Raw genomic sequence first — 23,951 nt, 5'->3', positions numbered from 1 at the left:
TAGTGCTGAGGACACAACCTTGTGGGACTCCCTCGGCTTGAACAAAGTCTGAAGAAAGCGAGGCGCCAATACAGACCCGAAAATGTCTATCAGACAAGAAAGCAGCGATGAAGTTTGGTAGGTTGCCACGGAGGCCTAAAAAGTGGGCTTGGGCAAAAAGACCACAAGGACAGAGTGGTTGTTTAGCAAAAGCATTTCGAATATATGTATCCAAGTGGAACAAGGGGTTTAAAGTAGAGTGGCCTTTGCGAAAGCCTTATTGGCGAATGGGAAAGGCTATTGTGTGTCTCTGTGAACCACATCAGACGTTTATTCACCAATCGTTCCATCACCTTGCAGACCACACTGGTCAGGGCAGTGGGACGATAGTGTGAGGTATCAAACCCCGAGGTGCCCGGTTTGTGAAATGGTAGTACAATAGCCGATTTCCATTGTTAAGGGAGAACCCCGCGCTCCCAAATAAGATTGAAAAGACGTAAAAGAACGGGAAGGGCCATAGAATGGAGATGTTGTAGCATACTGATGTGAATATCATTAGGTCCCGTTGCCGAAGGCCGGCAAAGGGAAAGCGTGGACTCCAATTCTAGAAGAGTAAAAGATACGGCTCCAATCCATCGAAGGAGAAATCTAAGCATAATTGCTCTTTGGTAGGCTTAGACGCAAGAAATGAGGGACAGAGGTGAAGCCCTCGGAAGATACGGACAAGATAGTTCCCGATTTCTGTGGCAACTTCTAGGGGTTCTGCGACATCAACTCAAGCAACCCGCAAAACGGGAGCTGGGTCTGGAGTGTACTTACCACACAATTTCTGCACCTTTTTCCAATTCGAGGTAATCGTAGATACAGAGTCTCGCCAACAAGTGCGTTTAGCGCCGTGGATGATGTGGCAAGCAATTGCCCTTGCCTGCTTAAAATCCAAAAAACGCTCTGCAGTACAATTATATCGATAATGGCCCTACGCTGCACGTTTGAAATGCACTGCACGGGTGCATGTAGGAGACCACTAGGATATACATGCCTGAGAATGCTTACCTGAAATTAAAGGATAGAACGCTTCATTGCAGTTAGGACTAAGGTCGAAAATTGGTGTTCCAGCTCATCAATAGACGACGAACGGGGGTCCTTGCAACAGGTGGTAAGATGGGAGTATAAGTCCCAATCTGCTCGAGCAAATTGACAACGAGGGCTACAAAACGGTCTGGTATATGTAGTAGAAAGAAGAACGATGTGAAAGTAATCACTATCGTTTAAATCTGAAAGAAAAGACCACGTAAAATCAAGTGTAGATAGAAAGATCAATGCAGGAGAGAGACCGAGTGCGAGAATCAAAATGGGTAAGAGCACTCGTATTTAAAACATGAAGAGGATGAGAAGCGAGAAAAGTTTCCAACTGATCTCCATGAGAGTCACAGTGGGACTCTCCTCACAGGTGATGGTGAGTGTTAAAAATCACCCGAATCACCTGTATCAGAGATACAGAATGCACGGGAGGGAGAAAGATAAAGAGAGCAAACTGTAAACCATCGGTGTAAATAAATACAAGCTGCATTGTAATGCAGAGGGGAATGAACAAAAACTTGTTGATACGTGCACAAGAAGAGCACTTTCATCAATTAAATGATTCGTCAGGCAGAGGATCAGAAGAATGTAACAGGACGTAGCCCGAAACGGGGCAAATGATAGCAGAACGAATTTTGGGCTATTGTAACCCAACACATACTGGGGACAACTGGGAGAGCAACACTTAGAGTTCTCCTCGATTGACCCTAAGGCCACGAATATTCCACTGTAAAAAAGACATTAAGTACAGAAATAAAAATGGCAACAATAAGAAATGATAAAACATATGGGCTTCTAGGATCAGTAAAGTTAAGGTTAGGGGCAATGGTAAGCATGTAAGCAAAGAAGAATTGGAATATTGCGGAGGAATAGATTGTTGGGAGGGTCGTGAAATATAAGGGGTAGAAGGAGGCGCATTGGTGTCCATCGGGGTTTTTTTTTTGCTCCGCAATGTCGAATGTCTCAGTTGTTAAGGAAGCCGACGATGCCATGATATCAGAGACAGGAGAGGCATTGCAAATAAAGGTCGAAGTAACTATGGAGGCACCAAAAAGGTCTGAGGGGGGGGGCGGGGAGTATGAACCTGGAGAGATGCATCAGCTGGGGTAGAAGAGTCCTACAGTGTAACAAGGAGAGAAAGGAGTCTGGAGAACATTTATGGAGGAAGATGGAGGGACAGGGGATGAAGGGACTACATGAGGGGGGTGAACCTCCACCTTTGTATGAGAGCTGGAAAAGGGGTGAGAACTAGGCTCCAAGGTAGAAGATCGATTCTGTATAGGTGATGGATGGTAAGAAAGTGTAGGTCTGTGAGGTCTCGTAGACTGAAAAGCAAGTGACTGAGATGAAGAAGTAGAAGTAGGAAGTGGTGGGGAGGTAGAGTGTCAGAGGATAAAACAGCCACAAGATAAAAAGTCGCTCTGTACAATGGTACGCGGTAAGACCACAGTACCACTGCAAGAATTAAGAGTAGCGTGCTTACGAACGGTGACTGATATGTTATCTATGGAAGTGATGCAAGAGAGAACATGAGCTTGCTCTGAATTCTGTACTGTTATGACACGCACACTGCTTCGAAGAACGTGGAAGGATATATTCTGGCCAACTTGCCATAAAAGAGTTATAAATTAGACACATGTGCAACTCTTGGGTATCTTTATTGAGGAAACGTTTCGCCACACAGTGGCTCCTCCTGTTCTTCAAGATTCTCCTTTGTATGGACTGATGAAGCCACTGTGTGGCGAAACGTTTCCTCAATAAAGATACCCAAAAGTTGCACATGTGTCTAATTTATCAACGTGTCGGTTCTCTGAACCATTGATCTACAATCCTGTCAGACACTGCAACTTCTTGGGATCTTAATACTTGGGAATTCTACGCTTGCCTAACCCTTGGGCACGACCTACTTCCACACTGAACAAATGTAACACCACCTACGACTGCTGCACCTCTCCTGCCTACGGTTTATAAGCTCCTTCTCCGCACTTATGCCGTATTCTATTCAAGATTGATGGACTGACCACATCGACTCAAGGCTGAGGGACTGATTACCTCATTTTCCTTCTGTTCTTCAAGATTCTCCTTTGTATGGACTGATGAAGCCACTGTGTGGCAAAACGTTTCCTCAATAAAGATACCCAAGAGATGCACATGTGTCTAATTTATCAACGTGTCGATTCTCTGAACCATAGATCTACAATAAAAGAGTTATACCAATTCTATGGTCAGAAAGATAATCAGTTTGAGAAGTCGTTTGTAAAGAAGTGAATTTTGCCCATTGCATACTCGTTAGCCCGGTACGCTAAGGTTATGAGTGTCGCGTAGGTCATTTCTGAGCGATCATCGACGAACTGTCGTCAGTAGGTTATCTTGAACGCTTAGGAATAGCACCGCGGGCGGTATGACCTGAGGGAGGTAGGCAATGTGAAAACCGTCGCACCGTAAGCCAGACGCATTATGAAAGGCATGCTAGAAGTAGCGGAATGAACAGAAACGGGTGATGCTGCAGCACCTGAAGCAGATGACGAAGTTTCACTGGCAAAAGGTACAGGGGTATGAGAAGAGTCGAGAAAATGGACCGATAACCAAACTGGGTCAGAACAGGGTGTGGAATCAGGAGGAGAAAGGGTTTCACTGGGCAAAGACTCCATAATAAATGTGGTTCTTCTGCGATATCTCTTTTCTTGTTATTTTAAGAAAAAAGAAAGAAGGAAAGAAAAAATAGGAACAGTGGAGGGAAAGTCGCTAGGAGTCATGTAGGGGCCGAAAGTTTCCCCCTCATCCGAGAGGGCCTCGAGCCCACGGTGGTGAAGATGAAGTGTGGAACCCATACCATACCCTACTCTTCATGCCAGTAAACCAGCGTTCCAGGATTTACATTTACCTAGTTACCTCAGCGGACAAAAGAAAGCATACCTCCTTTGGCTGCCACCTCTCAGAACAGACAGGCAGCTTCTGGAGATGCACCCATTACCCTTTAAATCCACAAAAGGAGCAGGGCACCTTCAGACAATTCAGATTCCACGGCAAACCACACCACCCGATGGACCCCACGGAGGGGAACGAGCCCCAGTGGCACGCCACCCCTTGCCTAGCAAGTAATGCCAGAGGGGAGGACCCCAGAAACAAGGGAAACAAGGGGAGGGTGAGGAGAAGAGAGGGAAAGGGGAGAAAAGGGGGGATGGGGAGGATGGGATAGAGAAGCGAGGATTGGGGGGTAATTAGGTTCGGTAGGAGGAAGAAGACCGAAATGTCCAGTTCCTCAGACAGACAGACTCTTAACCGCTACAAGGAGAACCCCTTAAAGAGGATCACTTGCAATATAATTAAGTATGTAAAATTACTTATATTATAGCGAAGTCCGAAGGAAATTTTTGACAATTTTCACGTTACTTTCGTTTTGGCTACTATTACAATATCAGCGGTAGTGGGATTTTTTTCTAATGCTATAATATTCAACCTTTCTGCCAATGGGGAGCTGGTATGCCTGGGAGCATTTCCTGTTCCTCCCCCTTTCTCTCTCTCTCTCTCTCTCTCTCTCTCTCTCTCTCTCTCTCTCTCTCTCTCCTTCACTCGAGTGAATATATCCTCTGGCATCGTTCGTATTAGCTCGGACATCATCCTTTTTTCTGCAACTTGTAATCTGATGATGTGTTAATTGCAACACGAAAGGCCAAGAGCTATCATTCTACTCCTCCGTGGTTGTTTTGCATATAGTATATATATATGTAGTAGGTTGGTAGACAGCAACCACCCAGGGAAGTACTACCGTCCTGCCAGATGACTGTGAAACAGAAACCAGTAACTGTTTTGCATGATGGTAGGATCGCTGGTTTCTTTTTCTGTCTCATAAACACGCTAGATAACAGGGATATCTTGCTACTCCTACTTACACTTTGGTCACACTTCACAGACACGCACATGCATATATATATACATACACCTAGGTTTTTCTCCTTTTTCTAAATAGCTCTTGTTCCTCTTTATTTCTTTTATTGTCCGTGGGGAAGTGGAAAAGAATCCTTCCTCCGAAAGCCATGCGTGTCGTATGAGGCGACTAAAATGCTGGAAGCAATGGGCTAGTAACCCCTTCTCCTGTAGACATTTACTAAAAAAGAGAAGAAGAAAAACTATAAAACTGGGATGCTTAAATGTGCGTGGATGTAGTGCGGATGACAAGAAACAGATGATTGCTGATGTTATGAATGAAAAGAAGTTGGATGTCCTGGCCCTAAGCGAAACAAAGCTGAAGGGGGTAGGGGTGTTTCGGTGGGGGGAAATAAATGGGATTAAATCTGTAGTATCTGAGAGAGTTAGAGCAAAGGAAGGGGTAGCAGTAATGTTGAATGATCAGTTATGGAAGGAGAAAAGAGAATATGAATGTGTAAATTCAAGAATTATGTGGATTAAAGTAAAGGTTGGATGCGAGAAGTGAGTCATAATAAGCGTGTATGCACCTGGAGAAGAGAGGAATGCAGAGGAGAGAGAGAGATTTTGGGAGATGTTAAGTGAATGTATAGGAGCCTTTGAACCAAGTGAGAGAGTAATTGTGGTAGGGGATCTGAATGCTAAAGTAGGAGAAACTTTTAGAGAGGGTGTGGTAGGTAAGTTTGGGGTGCCAGGTGTAAATGATAATGGGAGCCCTTTGCTTGAACTTTGTATAGAAAGGGGTTTAGTTATAGGTAATACATATTTTAAGAAAAAGAGGATAAATAAGTATACAAGATATGATGTAGGGCGAAATGACAGTAGTTTGTTGGATTATGTATTGGTAGATAAAAGACTGTTGAGAAGACTTCAGGATGTACATGTTTATAGAGGGGCCACAGATATATCAGATCACTTTCTAGTTGTAGCTACACTGAGAGTAAAAGGTAGATGGGATACAAGGAGAATAGAAGCATCAGGGAAGAGAGAGGTGAAGGTTTATAAACTAAAAGAGGAGGCAGTTAGGGTAAGATATAAACAGCTATTGGAGGATAGATGGGCTAATGAGAGCACAGGCAATGGGGTCGAAGAGGTATGGGGTAGGTTTAAAAATGTAGTGTTAGAGTGTTCAGCAGAAGTTTGTGGTTACAGGAAAGTGGGTGCGGGAGGGAAGAGGAGCGATTGGTGGAATGATGATGTGAAGAGTGTAGTAAGGGAGAAAAAGTTAGCATATGAGAAGTTTTTACAAAGTAGAAGTGATGAAAGGAGGGAAGAGTATATGGAGAAAAAGAGAGAGGTTAAGAGAGTGGTGAAGCAATGTAAAAAGAGAGCAAATGAGAGAGTGGGTGAGATGTTATCAACAAATTTTGCTGAAAATAAGAAAAAGTTTTAGAGTGAGATTAACAAGTTAAGAAAGCCTAGAGAAGAAATGGATTTGTCATTTAAAAATAGGAGAGGAGAGTTATTAAATGGAGAGTTAGAGGTATTGGGAAGATGGAGGGAATATTTTGAGGAATTGTTAAATGTTGATGAAGATAGGGAAGCTGTGATTTCGTGTATAGGGCAAGGAGGAACAACATCTTGTAGGAGTGAGGAAGAGCCAGTTGTGAGTGTGGGGGAAGTTCGTGAGGCAGTAGGTAAAATGAAAGGGAGTAAGGCAGCCGGGATTGATGGGATAAAGATAGAAATGTTAAAAGCAGGTGGGGATATAGTTTTGGAGTGGTTGGTGCAATTATTTAATAAATGTATGGAAGAGGGTAATGTACCTAGGGATTGGCAGAGAGCATGCATAGTTCCTTTGTATAAAGGCAAAGGGGATAAAAGAGAGTGCAAAAATTATAGGGGGATAAGTCTGTTTAGTATACCTGGCAAAGTGTATGGTAGAGTTATTATTGAAAGAATTAAGAGTAAGACGGAGAATAGGATAGCAGATGAACAAGGAGGCTTTAGGAAAGGTAGGGGGTGTGTGGACCAGGTGTTTACAGTGAAACATATAAGTGAACAGTATTTAGATAAGACTAAAGAGGTCTTTGTGGCATTTATGGATTTGGAAAAGGCGTATGAACGGGGTGGATAGGGGGGCAATGTGGCAGATGTTGCAGGTGTATGGTGTAGGAGGTAGGTTACTGAAAGCAGTGAAGAGTTTTTACGAGGATAGTGAGGCTCAAGTTAGAGTATGTAGGAAAGAGGGAAATTATTTCCCAGTAAAAGTAGGCCTTAGACAAGGATGTGTGATGTCACCGTGGTTGTTTAATATATTTATAGATGGGGTTGTAAGAGAAGTAAATGCGAGGGTCTTGGCAAGAGGCGTGGAGTTAAAAGATCAAGAATCACACATAAAGTGGGAGTTGTCACAGTTGCTCTTTGCTGATGACACTGTGCTCTTGGGAGATTCTGAAGTGAAGTTGCAGAGATTGGTGGATGAATTTGGTAGGGTGTGCAAAAGAATAAAATTGAAAGTGAATACAGGAAAGAGTAAGGTTATGAGGATAACAAAAAGATTAGGTGATGAAAGATTGGATATCAGATTGGAGGGAGAGAGTATGGAGGAGGTGAATGTATTCAGATATTTGGGAGTGGACGTGTCAGCGGATGGGTCTATGAAAGATGAGGTGACTCATAGAATTAATGAGGGAAAAGGGTGAGTGGTGCACTTAGGAGTCTGTGGAGACAAAGAACTTTGTCCTTGGAAGCAAAGAGGGGAATGTATGAGAGTATAGTTTTACCAACGCTGTTATATGGGTGTGAAGCATGGGTGATGAATGTTGCAGTGAGGAGAAGGCTGGAGGCAGTGGAGATGTCATGTCTGAGAGCAATGTGTGGTGTGAATATAATGCAGAGAATTCGTAGTTTGGAAGTTAGGAGGAGGTGCGGGATTACCAAAACTGTTGTCCAGAGGGCTGAGGAAGGGTTGTTGAGGTGGTTCGGACATGTGGAGAGAATGGAGCGAAACAGAATAACTTCAAGAGTGTATCAGTCTGTAGTGGAAGGAAGGCGGGGTAGGGGTCGGCCTAGGAAAGGTTGGAGGGAGGGGGTAAAGGAGATTTTGTGTGCGAGGGGCTTGGACTTCCAGCAGGCATGCGTGAGCGTGTTTGATAGGAGTGAATGGAGACAAATGGTTTTTAATACTTGACGTGCTGTTGGAGTGTGAGCAAAGTTACATTTATGAAGGGGTTCAGGGAAACCGGCAGGCCGGACTTGAGTCCTGGAGATGGGAAGTACAGTGCCTGCACTCTGAAGGAGGGGTGTTAATGTTGCAGTTTAAAAACTGTAGTGTAAAGCACCCTTCTGGCAAGACAGTGACGGAGTGAATGATGGTGAAAGTTTTTCTTTTTCGGGCCACCCTGCCTTGGTGGGAATCGGCCAGTGTGATAATATAAATATATATGTATATATATATGTATGTATATATATATAAATATATATGTATATATATATATGTATATATATATATATATATATATAAATAGATATGTATGTATATATATATATATAAATATATATGTATATATATATGTATATATATATATAAATATATATGTATATATATATGTATATATATATATATAAATATATATGTATATATATATGTATATATATATATATAAATATATATGTATATATATATGTATATATATATATATATATATATATATATATATATATATATATATATATATATATATATATCTTCTTTCAACACACCGGCCGTATTTCACCAAGGCAGGGCGGCCCAAAAAGAAAAACGAAAGCTTCTCTTTTTAAATTTAGTAATTTATACAGGAGAAAAGGTTACTAGCCCCTTGGTCCCGGCATTTTAGTCACCTCTTACAACACGCATGGCTTACGGAGGAAGAATTCTGTTCCACTTCCCCATGGAGATAAGAGGAAATAAACAAGAACAAGAACTAGAAAGAAAATAGAAGAAAACCCAGAGGGGTATGTATATCTATGCTTGTACATGTATGTGTGGTGTGTAAGTAGAAGTAGCAAGACATACCTGAAATCTTGCATGTTTATGAGACAGAAAAAAGACACCAGCAATTCTACCATCATGTAAAACAATTACAGGATTCCGTTTTACTCTCACTTGGCAGGACTGTAGTACCTCCCTGGGCGGTTGCTGTCTACCAACCTACTGCCTACAATATATATATATATATATATATATATATATATATATATATATATATATATATATATATATATATATATATATATATATTTATATATATATATATATATATATATATATATATATATATATATATATATATATATATATATATATATGTATATATATGTGTGTGTGTGTGTGTGTGTGTGTGTGTGTGTACTCACCTAGTTGTACTCACCTAGTTGAGGTTGCGGGGGTCGAGTCCGAGCTCCTGGCCCCGCCTCTTCACTGATCGCTACTAGGTCACTCTCCCTGAGCCGTGAGCTTTATCATACCTCTGCTTAAAGCTATGTATGGATCCTGCCTCCACTACATCGCTTCCCAAACTATTCCACTTACTGACTACTCTGTGGCTGAAGAAATACTTCCTAACATCCCTGTGATTCATCTGTGTGTGTGTGTGTGTGTGTGTGTGTGTGTTTATATTATAAATGATTTATAACAACTTACTGTCACAACACACACAGCTCTTTCCTGGGCAGAAGTTGTTTGCCACAGGGTAGACACATTTTCTAGCATCAATACAAATACCGGAACATTTAGCAGAGCTAGGACAGGTAGCTTCACGTGGAGTGCAACATTTACAGTCATGGTCGTGACATCCTTTATCCAGTTCACGCTCAGTTGAATAACATTCTTTTCTGCACATTCCAAAGCCTTCATCACAAAAAGGCTTTAAGCTGCATTCTGTTGGAGAAACACATACATATAGAAAAAAATTGATAATAGACAATGCAGGTAAAGGTTCTGTTCCTTTTTGTTAATTTGAATTTAATTTTTTCATCACTTTTATGTGAAATTTAACAGCAATAATTATTAGAAAGACTTGGACAATTTATTTTACTAATACGAGACATTCAGAAGAGCATCAGAGGCTGCTATGATAGACAATACCCTATTTAAACATTTGAAGTTGACAATTACATTGAAAAAAATACACACCTGTATCTAATTCAATCGTCAGATATAATACCGCTGCCATGACCAATATAAACACATTTACACACACATTTGCACATTCGTATAAAAACATTGGGTAGCTACTATCTAGGAATAGTTACCGTAATATAGATAGCATAACATGTCATCATAAATTAAAAAAAAAATAGTAATATCCGAGAAAAAAATAAATTTAAGGGATCTTTACCATTACTAAGGCATAAACACTAAAGTGAATGTTACTTCATTATTTTTCGAATGATTTGTTATGCTTTGTACATTAACATTCTTCACATATTATATACCCTATGTCATGTAAGACTTGCACATCAACAGCTTTGGTAAGTTTCATTTTTTATATTTTGTATTCTGGATATTGTTTATATTATGCTGTATAATTCATATTGTCAATTTCCTATTGTTATATTGTTCCAAAAATAAATCTTGATGACTGATTTTGCTCCGACATGTTGATTGTATTATATCACTTCATTAAATGTCCGAAGAAGTTCTATGATGAGTTATAGATATATATATCTCAAAACCCCAAATGAAATCCTCTCTAGCAGAACAAGAATGTGAGATAAGAACAAACCAATATAAGGAGAGTTGTCTCTCATCTTTGGTCATGCACGAAGGGTGAGAGAAATAGTCACTGTAACCTTCTTGCTTTTCATTATAAATGAACCCCCAGTTGCTCGTGTTTGAGACTAAAATGGGAAATCAAAGGAGCACTCAAAATTAAAGGGAGGATTATCTTAATCTGATATTAATTTGTATGAAGAGCAATTTGAGGGAGAAATTTGAATAAACTTTCATTTCCTTTCAGGAGAAAACCATAAAACTATGCAACAAAAGAATAAAAAAAGCTGCCGAACAGGTTATCAAGGTTAATATGGCGAAACCTAAAAGAGGATAAGAAAATTTATGGAGACTATACAGAAACTTACAGAAAAAGTGGTAGGGCAGAAACAATAAGGAAAGGAAGAGTGGCGGACCCTGAATGGAGAAAGAAAGCCACTAGCAGAAATGCTCTCTAAAGATGAGGTTAAGGAGGTGATAAGAGAGACAGAAAGGAAAACTGTTAAAACAGGCAAAGAAGTGAGACGAAGGAAATGGGAGGTCATTGCTGATCTATGGCCCCCAGGAGGTTAAAAGGGGTTCCTTAAGCTTGGGTGCTCACGTCTGGCTTTCTTTGCTGTTCTTATTCATGCCTGGTGGGTTTTCACGTAGCTGTTCCGGTCCAGGTATACTTTATTATAACAGTGTGTGATCTTCAGGTATTCTTTCTCTCTTAAGATCTTGCTCCATATTAGTCACATGTGCAACACTTGGGTATCTTTAATGAGGAAAAGTTTCGCCACACAGTGGCTTCATCAGTCCATACAAATGAGAATCGTGAAGAACAGGAGGAGTTTGAGGTAATCAATCCCTCAGCCTTGAGTCGATGTAATCACTCCATCAATCTAGAAATGAATACAGCATATGTGCTGTATTTCACGATTCTCCTTTGTACGGACTGATGAAGCCACTGTGTGGTAAAATGTTTCCTCATTGAAGATACCCAAGTGTTGCACATGTTTCTAATTTATCACCTTGTCGGTTCTCTGAACCATTCATCTACAATCTTGTTCCAAGCTATAAGTGATGAGAAAGTTAATTTGATTGGACGTTTTAGGTTATGAGAGAACTTTACAATCCTAAGAAAATCTGTCATCCCTTCCTTTCTTTCCAAGCACCCGATGATCGATATGATCTAACTTTCCTTGGCATCCCATTTTAAGATTTCTTGCCCCCTTTAAGGGAACTCAGCTCAAGGCAGACTTCCGCTTTCCCAGCACCACCAGTTATGTAGAAAGACAGACGAAACAAGAGAGGTGTAGGAGTGGTTCTAGTAATCAGAAATCAATGTAGCTTTTAAGAGATGAAAGGAATATAAAGGTGTGATGCAAACGATTTCATAGTTTGCTCAATTAAGACCCAAAGTTGAAGTTGTGATAACATAAATTATGCAACTTAACAGCAGGAAACGGGAACAGAAATATGAAGACAGCAATAAAACTAGTTGGCATCACAGAAAAACAACAACTATGAGTGAGCATAAAAATAAAGCAACTTTTTACATATGATTTTAACCACTAAGGACTGGAATGGGAAAATTGGGCTAAGTTGATGGAGGTTATTAATGGAAACCTTTCGTGTCAGCGTGACAAGGATAGGACAAGAGAGAGAGATGGAGATGAGATAGTAAGACTGGACCTAGTATTTGACGGAGGTGCAGTTGGCAACACAAAAGACGTGTGGCAACTCCACGACGTAATAAAAACTATTTTCTTATGAATGAATACGGTGTCCACATGCTTAGGGTTGTAACACAGGCGATGATTGGTAGATTCATTGTCGATTTCTGTATATGATGTTAGTACGCTATCTTTAAGCACAGGAACTGTCTGTCTGTCAGTCTCTCTCTCTCTCTCTCTCTCTCTCTCTCTCTCTCTCTCTCTCTCTCTCTCTCTCTGACTCTGTCACTTTGACTTTCTCTCTCAGATATATCAAATAATTATTAACAACCACTAGAATGTATAAAAGATTCTTCTTCGAGACTGATGGATAGATTACATCATCCTTACATCTCCACTGCTTCTACTACCTCGGCCAGATTTGTTTTTGATTATATATGTACTTTAATTTCATAGTCACTTTTAGTTTTTCTAATACCCTGTTTACCTCTCTTTTAATATGAACAAATTTGTTAATGAAGTCATATCCTCTTCCCATTTGATGCGCCTGTAAATTCCTCTCTTCTCTTCTAATAGATGCTTCAATCTCTAATTCATCTATTTGGGATCATTTTATTTGATCAAATATCTCTCATAAGACTTTATGTACTCTGAACAAGCTATTAAAAAAAAGTCATAGACATCCATTCATTATTATACGATTTTTATTATATGATTTTATTATATGATTTGAGGTTATCTTCTTTATTGCATATTTCGTGTTACCATGATTGATTTTATTGTGTATACTTTCTTAACTTACTTCTAATCAGTATCTTAGAAAGAATAAAGAATACCATCTTTTTTTTTACTTAAGATAACCTAACTTCATTAAATTAAGTTATTAGAATCAGTTGAGTGAAAATGTTAATAAGATGCAGGATGAACATTAAAATGGTATAAAATACCGACAGGTTGTTAGGTAAGACACATATGCAACAGTTAGGTATCTTTATTTCGAAACGTTTCGCCTACACAGTAGGCTTCTTCTGTACTCGACTGAAGAAGCCTACTGTGTAGGCAAAACGTTTCGAAATAAAGATACCTAACTGTTGCATATGTGTCTTACCTAACAACAAGATGCAGGATGTTTGATCACCAGTGCACTGAACGAAATATAAAAAGACAATTGTAATGTTAAATTGATCATTTTGCTACAGTTATCATGTCATGTAAATATTATTAATCAAGTGTTTACTAGTGAAGGAATCAAAGATCACATGGTCTTGGGGCCTGGGTGTGGTGTGTGAGTGGACGTGTATTTTCACTTACCATTGACTATCAAAGGATTTAAGACTATGTAATCTAATGAATTATTTCATGTATTTTGAAAAGATGATATAAGGGTGAATTTAAACCAACAAAGAATACACCCCTCTTAACCAAATTTTTGGCAAGTAAAATCACAATAAACACAGGTAATGAACCGTGATGAGAGAGAGAGTGGTTTTTGGGTGAGACTGGGTGCGTTTTTTTCAATATTTTGTCAGGAAACAGGACAAGTTATCTCTTAAGCTGGTCGTAGTCCTATGATGACCTAGTGCTAGAGCTTTAGGTTATCTGACCGAGGCCTTCTCCTGGCTTACCGGTTCATCCCTTTAAAAATTAAGGGATATTTTTATAACATTAATTCTACTGGGTATGTTGATATGTTTGATCTAAGGTTATGGAAGTTATATAGATAAATAAGTATAATTAAATGCGAGGCAGTAATAAAAAGGTGTTCCGTATCTCGGCTGGTAGCGCACTTAGTTCACACACTGAGTGTCCGTGATTCGATCCCCGGTGCGGGTGGAAGAACTGAGCGTATTTCCATACACCTGTTGTCTTTTTTCACCTAGCAGCAAGTAGGTACCTGGATGTTAATCGGCTGATGTGGGTGGTATACTGAGGGATGGTAGTATACCTCAGATACGGCTGGGGTTTTCAAATGAACAGAGGTAGAATAACAGTTCACAGCCTGTAAAAGTGATGTGTGTAATAAGAAAAGTTCTGGTTCATTTTCTAGAAATTAATTGAATTCTTCTATCTAGAGTTTTGAAAATGAGTTAATGTCTTTCATTTCTTTTATTTGGAATGAATGAAAGATATTTGCACTAAATTCGCAAGACTACCACAAAACAGAGATGAATGGAGTGTGGGAAAACGCAATAAAGTCAACGTTATAAATCCAACATTATCAATGTTTATCTTTGTACATACTCTACCCTGTATTTTAAAGTTTGTATTCACTTTTGATAAAATACAATTTTCTGAATCTTTGTGTATTTCATTGATTATTTTTTAATTACTATATATTTACCAATACTCTGAACTTGAAGCATAAAAGTCCCCTGTGTGGTCATCACTGAATAATTAATGACTAACTCTGAAAATAAGTCTGCATCTTTCTTATTTACTATACAATAAGGAAAAAATTGCGGACATGCAGCTTGGAGTTGCATGTGTATGTGTCTTAAGGGATGCTGGGTGCCTTAAATATGAAGAAATTTAATAACTATCCGATTTCAATTTTTTTTACTGTAAATTGAGAATGTTGTCAGATGTCTATAGAAGAAGTTTCATGATTTTTGGTAAGGTCGTGTGTGCATCTTGAAGACAGAATGTTACATGTACTGAACGGGTCATAAACAGTTTAAAAACCAGACGATTTATAAGATAAGATTTCGTTCGGATTTTTAACCCCGGAGGGTTAGCCACCCAGAATAACCCAAGAGAGTCAGTGCGTCATGGAGGACTGTCTGTCTTATTTCCATTGTGGTCCTCAATTTTGTCCCACAGGATGCGACCCACACCAGTCGACTAACTCCCAGGTACCTATTTGCTGCTAGGTGAACAGGACAACAAGTGTAAGGAAATGCGTTGAAATTTTTCTACCCCGTCGGGAATCGAACCCGGGCCCTCCGTGCGTGAAGCGAGAGCTTTGCCAGCCTAGTCACGGGGTAATTTTAGACCAGTAAGAAATACACCATCCAAATAATGAAGAAATGCATGAAAAGATGAGACAGTCACCGATTACTGGTTAAAGGTGTTAAGGTTATGTGACATAAGGATGAGTTTTGAGCAGTGAGAAAATGCTTGAAACGACATATCAGTGGCTAGGCGTTGGCTAGGTGTTGGCTAGGTGTTGACTAGGTGGGTGAATAGAGAGGGAGGTAGTGGCATGTGGGTAGAGGTAGAGGATGGTGACTAGTCTTGATCTGAGGAATTAGGGGAGACTGGAGATGTTCGTGATGTGTGATTTTGAGTGGTGGGGACAAGCATGGAGTGGGAGTGGGCTCTTGATCCAAACAAATGGAGAGATATTAGCAAATGAGTGCTGTGTGAATGGTCTTAGATAAGGGGTGTTGTGGTAGATGAGTGATTTTGATCCAAGGAGTTGGAGCCGTAATGGTGGGTCGTATTGATCCAAGGACTTGGAGCAGGTGAGAGTGACTATGAGGTGGGGTGGATGGAGAGGGTTCTCAATCAAAAGGTGTGGAGGTGGGTTGGTCTTGGGTGGTACAGGGAGAAGAATGGAATGGGAGAAGCTGCTTTGATTCCAGGAATTGCAGCTGTAAAAGAGAGAGGGAGGCTGTGAGTTGTCTTCAGGGTGGGGCAGGTGCATGGCATGGGAGAGGTTTCCTGATCTAAGGAAATGGAACAAACTTTGCGATATTCATGGTATTGAAGGCTACTCGTGACTGAAGGAATTGGAGTAAGACTGGTGGGCGGCCTCTGGGGTGGGTGGTGGTGTCTGGGCCCTGTGCTGCTCTGAGAAGACACACCATGTCCCACAAAAAAAAGCGCAGCTCTGAGTAAATGCTGAGAAAAACACTGTCCTGATAAAATATAAAACATTTCTCAGTGTCTGCTAGTCGTGGAAAATCCAGCATTAATTCACTTAGGGAGTCATTTGCTACATTTTTCTTGTTGCAAGGAATATTCCTGCAGCTGGCACCTGCTTTAAGATTCTATCGAATGTATTCATACTGACCAAAGTCAAGAAGAAGCGTCTACATAACTGCCGTGTCACTTGGCCCACTGCCTTTCATGGCGTTCCATTTGTCAAATTCTGTATGTTTACTGAGGTACACCATATCCACAACCTATTGAGTGTTATCTCCGCCATTCAGGGTGCATCGTGGGAGGAAGACCACTGTTCAGTAAAGACTTTTATGTATGTGAGCGGGGATGCACTACCCTCTCAAAATCTTTAACAGGCTTCTTATCCCATACTCAGGACAGCTGTCCGGATATCAGATCCCATCACAGGAAGGTTCATAACTCTCACATCTTGTGCCGGGGCCCTAGCCTTGAAGTCTGATGTGGTTCTCCACCGAATTGAAAACCGTTCTCTGCTCTCCCAAAATGTACAGCCTTTCCCTAACGTCGAGTTAGGGGAAAGCTGCAGCATTTGTCCAACAGGCTTCGTAATGCATCCAATGAATATCTGTGCCAGTCTTCCCCTTGGCCGATTTCATAGGACTGAAAAATTACCTGGGTGGGCTAAACTGGTCAGGTAGGTAGTGCTGGTTGCCAATATGACACTATCTAGAGCATAGTTCTAGCTACCCAGACGACTTATGTTCCAAGTAGAGAAAAAATGATCCCAATGGATAAACAATAGAGTAAAACATCTCATTGGTCAAAAAAGAGGCATATATAGGCGTATCAAAAGAGGGGATGGGCAGTTAAGAAATCAATATATTCAATTAAAGAAAGAAATAAAAAAGGGAATAAGAAGAGCTAAAAGAGATTATAAGGCAAAAGTGGCAAAGGACTCAAAGACTAATCCAATGTAGAAGTAAGATTAGGAACAAGATAGGCCCACTCAAAAGTAACTCAGGTCAGATCACTGACAGTGATAAGGAAATGTGAGAAATTTTTAACTCTAATTTCCTCTCTGTTTTTATGCAGGAAGATATTAGCAAAATTCTAGAAATTATAAATTATGTAGAACAAGATGATAATAAACTATGCACTTTTAGTATAACTAGACAAACTGAGAAATTAAACCGAACAAATTCCCAGGCCCTGGTGAACTGTTTGCAAGGCTTTTAAAAGAATTTAAAGAGGAACTTAGCAAACCTTTGGTTAATCTTTTCAACATATCACTAAAAACTGGCACTGTCAGACAAGTGGAAAATGGTAAATGTAATACCTGTTTACAAGGCAGGTGACAGGTCCTTAGCTTCAGACTATAGATCAATAAGCCTTACCTCCATAGTGGGAAAATTTATAGGATTAATATTTGCCGAGGCAATTCGTAGCCATCTTGAAAGGCATAAATTGATTAATGAATCTCAGCACGGTTTTATAAATATCGTATTCATGGTGATGAATACGATATTATGTATATGGACTTCAGTAAGGCTTTTGATAGAGTTTCACATCAGAGAATATTGAGGAAAATTAAGGCTCACGGAATAGGAGAAATGTTTTCCTGGGTAGAGGCATGGTTGACAGATAGGCAGCAGAGAGTTTGCATGTCATGAGTGGTGTTCCACAGGGGTCTGTGTTGGGCCCTTTGTTGTTCACAATTTATATAAATGGCACTGATGAAGGAATAAATAGCAACATAAGCAAGTTTGCTGATGACACGAAAACAGGTTGCCTAATTCATTATAATGAGGACATTAGAATACTCCAGGAGGATTTTAATACACTCATGCAGTGGTCAGAGAAGTGGCAGATGCAGTTTAATATAGACAAAGGCAAAGTTCGAAACATTGGACAAGAAAATAACCATGCCACATATAAACTAAATAATGTAGATCTTAATATTACTGATTGCGAGAAGGATTTGGGAGTTCTTGTTATCAGAAATCTAAAACCAAGACAACAGTGCATAAGTGTTCTCACTACTTTGTGATCGTCAATATGGCTTCAGGAAAGGTTACTCTGCTGCTGAGCTGTTGTTAAACCTCTCCACTAAATGGCACCAGTCACTGGATGAATCCAAAGTCAGCTGTGTGGTAGCACTGGACATTGCTGGCGCTTTCGACCGGGTGTGGCACCAGGGCCTCTTAGCAAAACTTCAAGCACTGGGAATTGCAGGCTCTACGCTAAGTTTCCTCAGTGATTACCTTCATGGTAGATCTCTAAGTGTAGTTCTCAATGGAACGGAATCAGCAAGACATCCTATTGGGGCAAGTGTTTCACAAGGAAGCGTGCTGGGACCATTGTTATGGAATGTCTACTTCAACGACCTTCATCTCATCCCAGAATCACATGCATATGCAGACGACTGTACACTGTCATTCACTTATCCAAGAGAAGAACTGCCAGTTGCTCTAAGCTACATCAATCACCAGCTAAGAGCTATATCAGCTTGGGGAAATAGATGGCAAGTAACATTTGCACCTGGGAAAACGCAAATGATGATCGTCTCTAGGCACCATGATGGTAATGCTGGTGCAGTAGTAAGGATGAATGGGAGGGTGTTGGCACCTGGAGAAGAAGTTGATATCCTCGGGGTGAAATTTGACTCCAAACTAACCATAAAGAACCATGTAACTCTTGCAAACAAGGCAGCCAGGAAGCTTACAGCACTTCGCCGTATCTCGCATCTGCTTGACAGTAGGGGTTGCAAGATTCTGTATGAGGCACAAGTACGCTCACACCTTGAGTATGCTCCACTTTCTTGGTTTGCCTGCCCCCCCCCCTCTCATCTGCGACTGCTTGACAGAATAGAGAACAGAGCAAGACGTCTCATCTCTCGCCTGGACCCATCCTGGATAGATCTGTCATTTCAGCAGAGCCTTCAACAAAGGAGGGATGTGGGTGGCCTTTCTGTTATGTACAAGGCCAATATTGTTAAAGTACCACACTTGGATCCACTTCGAGGACAACGTGAAACAAGCTTTTATGCCACAAGACGGGCAGAAAGCAGCAACTTCACTCTGGCTGTACCCTTCTCCAGAACATCACTCCATCTGAGATCATATATACCCAGGATGACTCGAGTATGGAACACATTCGTACAGCATAATGATGTTAGCGAGATAAAGTCAGTTGATCAAATGAAAATGCTGGCCCACAGATGGCTCCAACTTCATCCTGTTCCCTACTTGTTTGTCTCATAACAATAAAAATGATTTCAAATGAGCAGATGTAGGTAACAGCTTTTAGCTTGCCAGTAAAGTTAGGAATCCTTAACCTGTAAATAGCTTGTCAATAAAGCTAGGGATCCTTAACCTTGTCAAACCCTGTGTAAAAAAAAATCCTTGGCTTCATATAAAGGAGTCCTCATATTGTTCTTCAACTCTATATATCCTTGGTTAGGCCTCATTTAGATTATGCTGCACAGTTCTGGTCACCGTATTACAGAATGGATATAAATGCACTGGAAAACGTAGAAAGGGTGGCCCTGAATCTGCACTCTCTAGAAAGGCATAGAATTATAGGGGATATGATTGAAGTGTATAAATGGAAAACAGGAATAAATAAAGGGAATATAAATAGCGTGCTAAAAATATCTAGCCAAGACAGGACTCGAAGCAATGGTCTTAAGTTGGAAAAATTCAGATTCAGGAAGGGAATAGGAAAGCACTGGTTTAGTGATAGAGTTGTGGATGAGTGGAACAAACTTCCAAGATCCGTCACAGAAGCTAAGATATTGTGTAGTTTTAAAAAAAGGTTGGATAAATAAATAAGTTGGGTGTGGGTGAGCGTGAGTTGGACCTACCTAGCTTGGGCTAATAGGGCTGATGCCGTGCTCCTTAAGTGGAAGTGATCTGCCCTGGCTAGGTGGGTCATTGGCTCATGCCGGGAGGTGATTTGGACCTGCCTCGCATGGGCCAGTAAGCCTGCAGCAGTGTTCCTTCTTTCTTATGTTCTAAAGATGACTCGGCATTTCTGTGGATCTTTCTCGAGCTGTATGCGTTGTGATTTAACGTTACATGTCAATTAATATGCAAACTCATCAACAAATACACAGTATATTTTCCTGGTCAACATTGATTCATTGGGATATATCGCTTTTTAGTCAGTTGCCTTACTGGCCTTGTCTAAATTACAAAAACTGCCAGCATCAGGAGCAGTTGGAGCGTTTACGCACCTCCCGTAGAGAGAATGGAACCAACAATAACAGAGCGCTTAGCGGGCAACCTACCAACACACACTCCATGTCACCATTACTTCATTTTGGTTCACCCTTGGAGAAGTAGTTGGGATGGATGACCAATGATCTCCGTGATGCTACAAGTGTATCTCAGTCCTAGAAGTCGCCTATCAAATGAGAATGACGATGGCCTCCAGCTCATTCATGGCAGTAGACTTGTGGGCACCTAACATTACTGTGACTTCTCCAGAAGGCCCTTACCAGTTTGCACAGCTGGAAAATTTCTTAACAAGCCCACTAGCCGTTACCGCGTGTCTATTAACTACGTACATGCGCAGACTGAAGTATCTGATTTTCTTTTTCAATCGCGTTTTACATTCTTCGTGTTATCTGGGCTCGTATTATCCAAAAATCTATAAATATATAGTATTACATGCAATAACAGTTTTTGTAAAATATTCACTGCATAATATTTCACACATATTAAGTCAAACATTTATTTACTTACTATCACAACAAACACAGTCAGATCCAGCGCAGCTGTCGAATTTCAGTGGATTGGTACAGAATTTATTGTCCATGCAAATTCCAGGACACCTATCAGAGTGAGGGCAGCTGGTCATAAGCGGAGTGCAACACTTGCAGCCAGTGTATCCACAGTCTCCTACCGTCTCATGTTCCAGAATGTGGCATTTATCTCTGCACACTCCATTGCCTCCATTACATAATGGATGGTCGTTACACTCTGTTGAAGAAAAAATGATTTCTTGTGAAATTATGAGAACAATTCCTGTTGTATCTAAATATTTGTCTTTCGAAATACTACAGCGTTGGACATATTGTAATATATCACTGGAAAGCGTCACTTCAGTTGACGGAAACTATGGTGAAAAGAAAGACTATCCCTGATGCCATACTGTATGGGGCATATAACGTGGGGGATGATTTGGATAAATGGGGTATCCTTTATGCTTAAAGAGATACTACTGTAACATCTCTAGGAAGACTGACATGTAGCCGTATACATGATATGTGGTATATACAGTGCATGAGGTTTGAGGGATACATTTCAAGTACATATTGCTACATGTTCATCAGAGATTACAATGCGAGAATCTCGTCCAGCTCCACATAACTGGGGCGCGTGCCCAAGATACAGAAGCAGCGCTGAGTTGCTAGAAAAGAAAACTAGCCGCCCTGGGATCCCTAGTTACCCTAGTTGCTATTGTAAATAATATTGAATAGTTACTCATGAAATCGTAATAACGCGAATGTTGAGAGTCGAGCCAAACCCGTTCTGTGATGTGATTAATATAATATTATCTTCCTTATTTCCTTGAGATTTGGTAAATATTTTCAGAATACAAGAAAAGATAAATAATTTAATTAAGCCGGTGGGTGAATTGGACCTGCCTCGCATGGGCCAGTAGGCCTGCTTCAGTGTTCCTTCTTTCTTATGTACTAGCAGTGCTATGTACAAATTATTAACCAAGAAAATCTAATGGGCCTTTGATATGTACACTTTTTATAATATTTGAAAGAACTTTTTAGATGCTTTCATATGCACAATATTTACATCCGAGTATCTAAATGAAATATTCTGCTTTTGTATTGTTTAGTATAATGGAAGGTACTATTTTCTACATATATTATTATTGTAGTGCTCCATACTGTATTAGATATTATGTGTGAAAAGGAATATAAAAAATTAATTCTCCAAACGGCATATCAGTGTATTTATTGTTCGAAAAACGTTTTAACAACCTAGGTGTTATTTTCATCCTAGAGAATAAATAGTGAGTAGACGGAGAAACTGTACGAATTACTAACTTACATAAAGATGATACATAATACTTACTGTCACAACAAACACAGCCAGCTCCTGAACAGCTGAAGTTACTTAGTGGATTGATGCACATTCTCGAGTCCATACAGATTCCAGGACATTCAGCAGAGGCAGAACAATCTGCTTTCCGAGAAGTGCAGCACTTACAGTCAGGACCACCACAACCTTCCTTCACTTCACGCTCTAAATGGAAACATGATGCTCTGCACACTCCAAAGCCTTCATCACATGGAGATCTATTAGCGCACGCTGTTGATGGAGTGTGACAACTGTAAGACATTTCAAAATTGCCAAGAATATTTATTAAATGTAAATGTACACTGAATATCACTTCTTTTACACTACGTATTTTGATATAGATATCTTTAATATTGTAAAGCAATGTAATGCATATTTTAGCTTTTCTATATGATAAAACAAAGCCTCATTAGAAAAATTATATTCATATATCTACGTGTTGTTATATAGAAAAACCCACATTGATGTATTATCTCAGCAAGTATGTTTTAGACACATTTATTATTTATTTCTACCCAATCGACTTTCAATAGCTATTACCGATGGAGGAAATTTAAGTGGTTGCCAGAATGTTTCTTCTTTATCTAACTTTATATCTTAATTTAGCTTATAACATGATATCTCATCCTATATGCATCAAATTTTCAACGCTGGTGTATGGTAACTAGGAACGATTGTTATGTATAGGCGCCCCACAACAAAGCTGTAAGACCCATTCCCGACATCCCAGAATGGCTCTGATAACTTCTTGCAGCCTCTACAGTGTAGTTTGAAACGTTTAATGAAAGTGGTACCAAATTTGACGACATCAAATAGTGAAAATGAGGCGTGTAAGTGCACATCTAACAGTTTTATGTGCAAAATTGTGTGCAATTTTAAAAGCATACAATTTTGCAAATAAAATACTAAATAGCTTCAGTATTTTATGGTAAATGGACATTATGACCAGAATAGAATAGTTTAGCTGGTCTGTTGGTGAATTTGTCAATGCTCTAGTTTTTATTTAACACTTGAAATCTCTGGATTTTTGGTGATAACTGAAGAATACCGCTTCTAATCGGCTACAAATGTTCATCAGAGTAATTAATGCAAAATATTTTTCTTAATATGCTTCAAATTTTAGTATTTATAGGCTTTATTGAAGGAATTTTTCGTTAGGCTAGTTAGGTAAGATTTGTCAGTAAACAGGGGAATTGTTTACTGACTTAGGTCTTAGTCATATAATGATCATTCACTGGAGGTTTTGGTCATCTGCCCAGAGCCTTCTACTGGCTTAGTGGTCCAACTTTTTAAAAAGTAATATATTAGTTAAGTTAGGTAACGTTTATCATGAAACAGGACAAGTGTTTCCTGACAGGAGTTTTAATCATATGTTGACCGGCAGCTGGAGCTTTTTGCCATCTAACCGAGGCCTTCCGCTGGCTTACCTGTCCATCCCTCTTAAAATTTAACTTTATAATTATAACTATTTCAAACGTATGCATTGAGGTAGAGGGGGCTGGGGTTATGCAATACGGGGATACATTTCTCGGATCACACATCTGGTTTGCTAAATATTTGATTTAGTAAAGCTGAAGAAAGTTCCCATCAGCTTTCTCGCAAACTTTCTTTTTCATTCATGAAGAAAGTTTTAAGAATGTGTTTCGGGATTAAGTCACTCTT

At 39.9% G+C, this 23,951-nt stretch overlaps 1 protein-coding gene across 1 annotated transcript in view; it reads right to left on the bottom strand.

Moving 5' to 3' along the window:
* The window catches only part of LOC138854651 (tenascin-like), a 115,136-nt gene extending 91,412 nt beyond the window's left edge, over positions 1-23,724 (bottom strand). The window contains exons 1-4 of the mRNA XM_070099000.1: positions 23,717-23,724; positions 22,284-22,540; positions 20,934-21,170; positions 9,614-9,850 (exon numbers count right to left, since the gene is read on the bottom strand). Of these exons, the coding sequence (XP_069955101.1) occupies positions 9,614-9,850; positions 20,934-21,170; positions 22,284-22,540; positions 23,717-23,724 (739 nt within the window). The remainder of the gene's footprint in view (positions 1-9,613; positions 9,851-20,933; positions 21,171-22,283; positions 22,541-23,716) is intronic.
* Between the last annotated feature and the right edge of the window lie 227 nt (positions 23,725-23,951).

This window comes from Cherax quadricarinatus, chromosome 66 (genome assembly GCF_038502225.1).
Source record: "Cherax quadricarinatus isolate ZL_2023a chromosome 66, ASM3850222v1, whole genome shotgun sequence".
NCBI classification, from domain to species: domain Eukaryota; kingdom Metazoa; phylum Arthropoda; class Malacostraca; order Decapoda; family Parastacidae; genus Cherax; species Cherax quadricarinatus.
The sequence above is the reverse complement of the archived record's forward strand: the minus strand, read 5'-3'. Positions and strand labels throughout refer to the sequence as shown.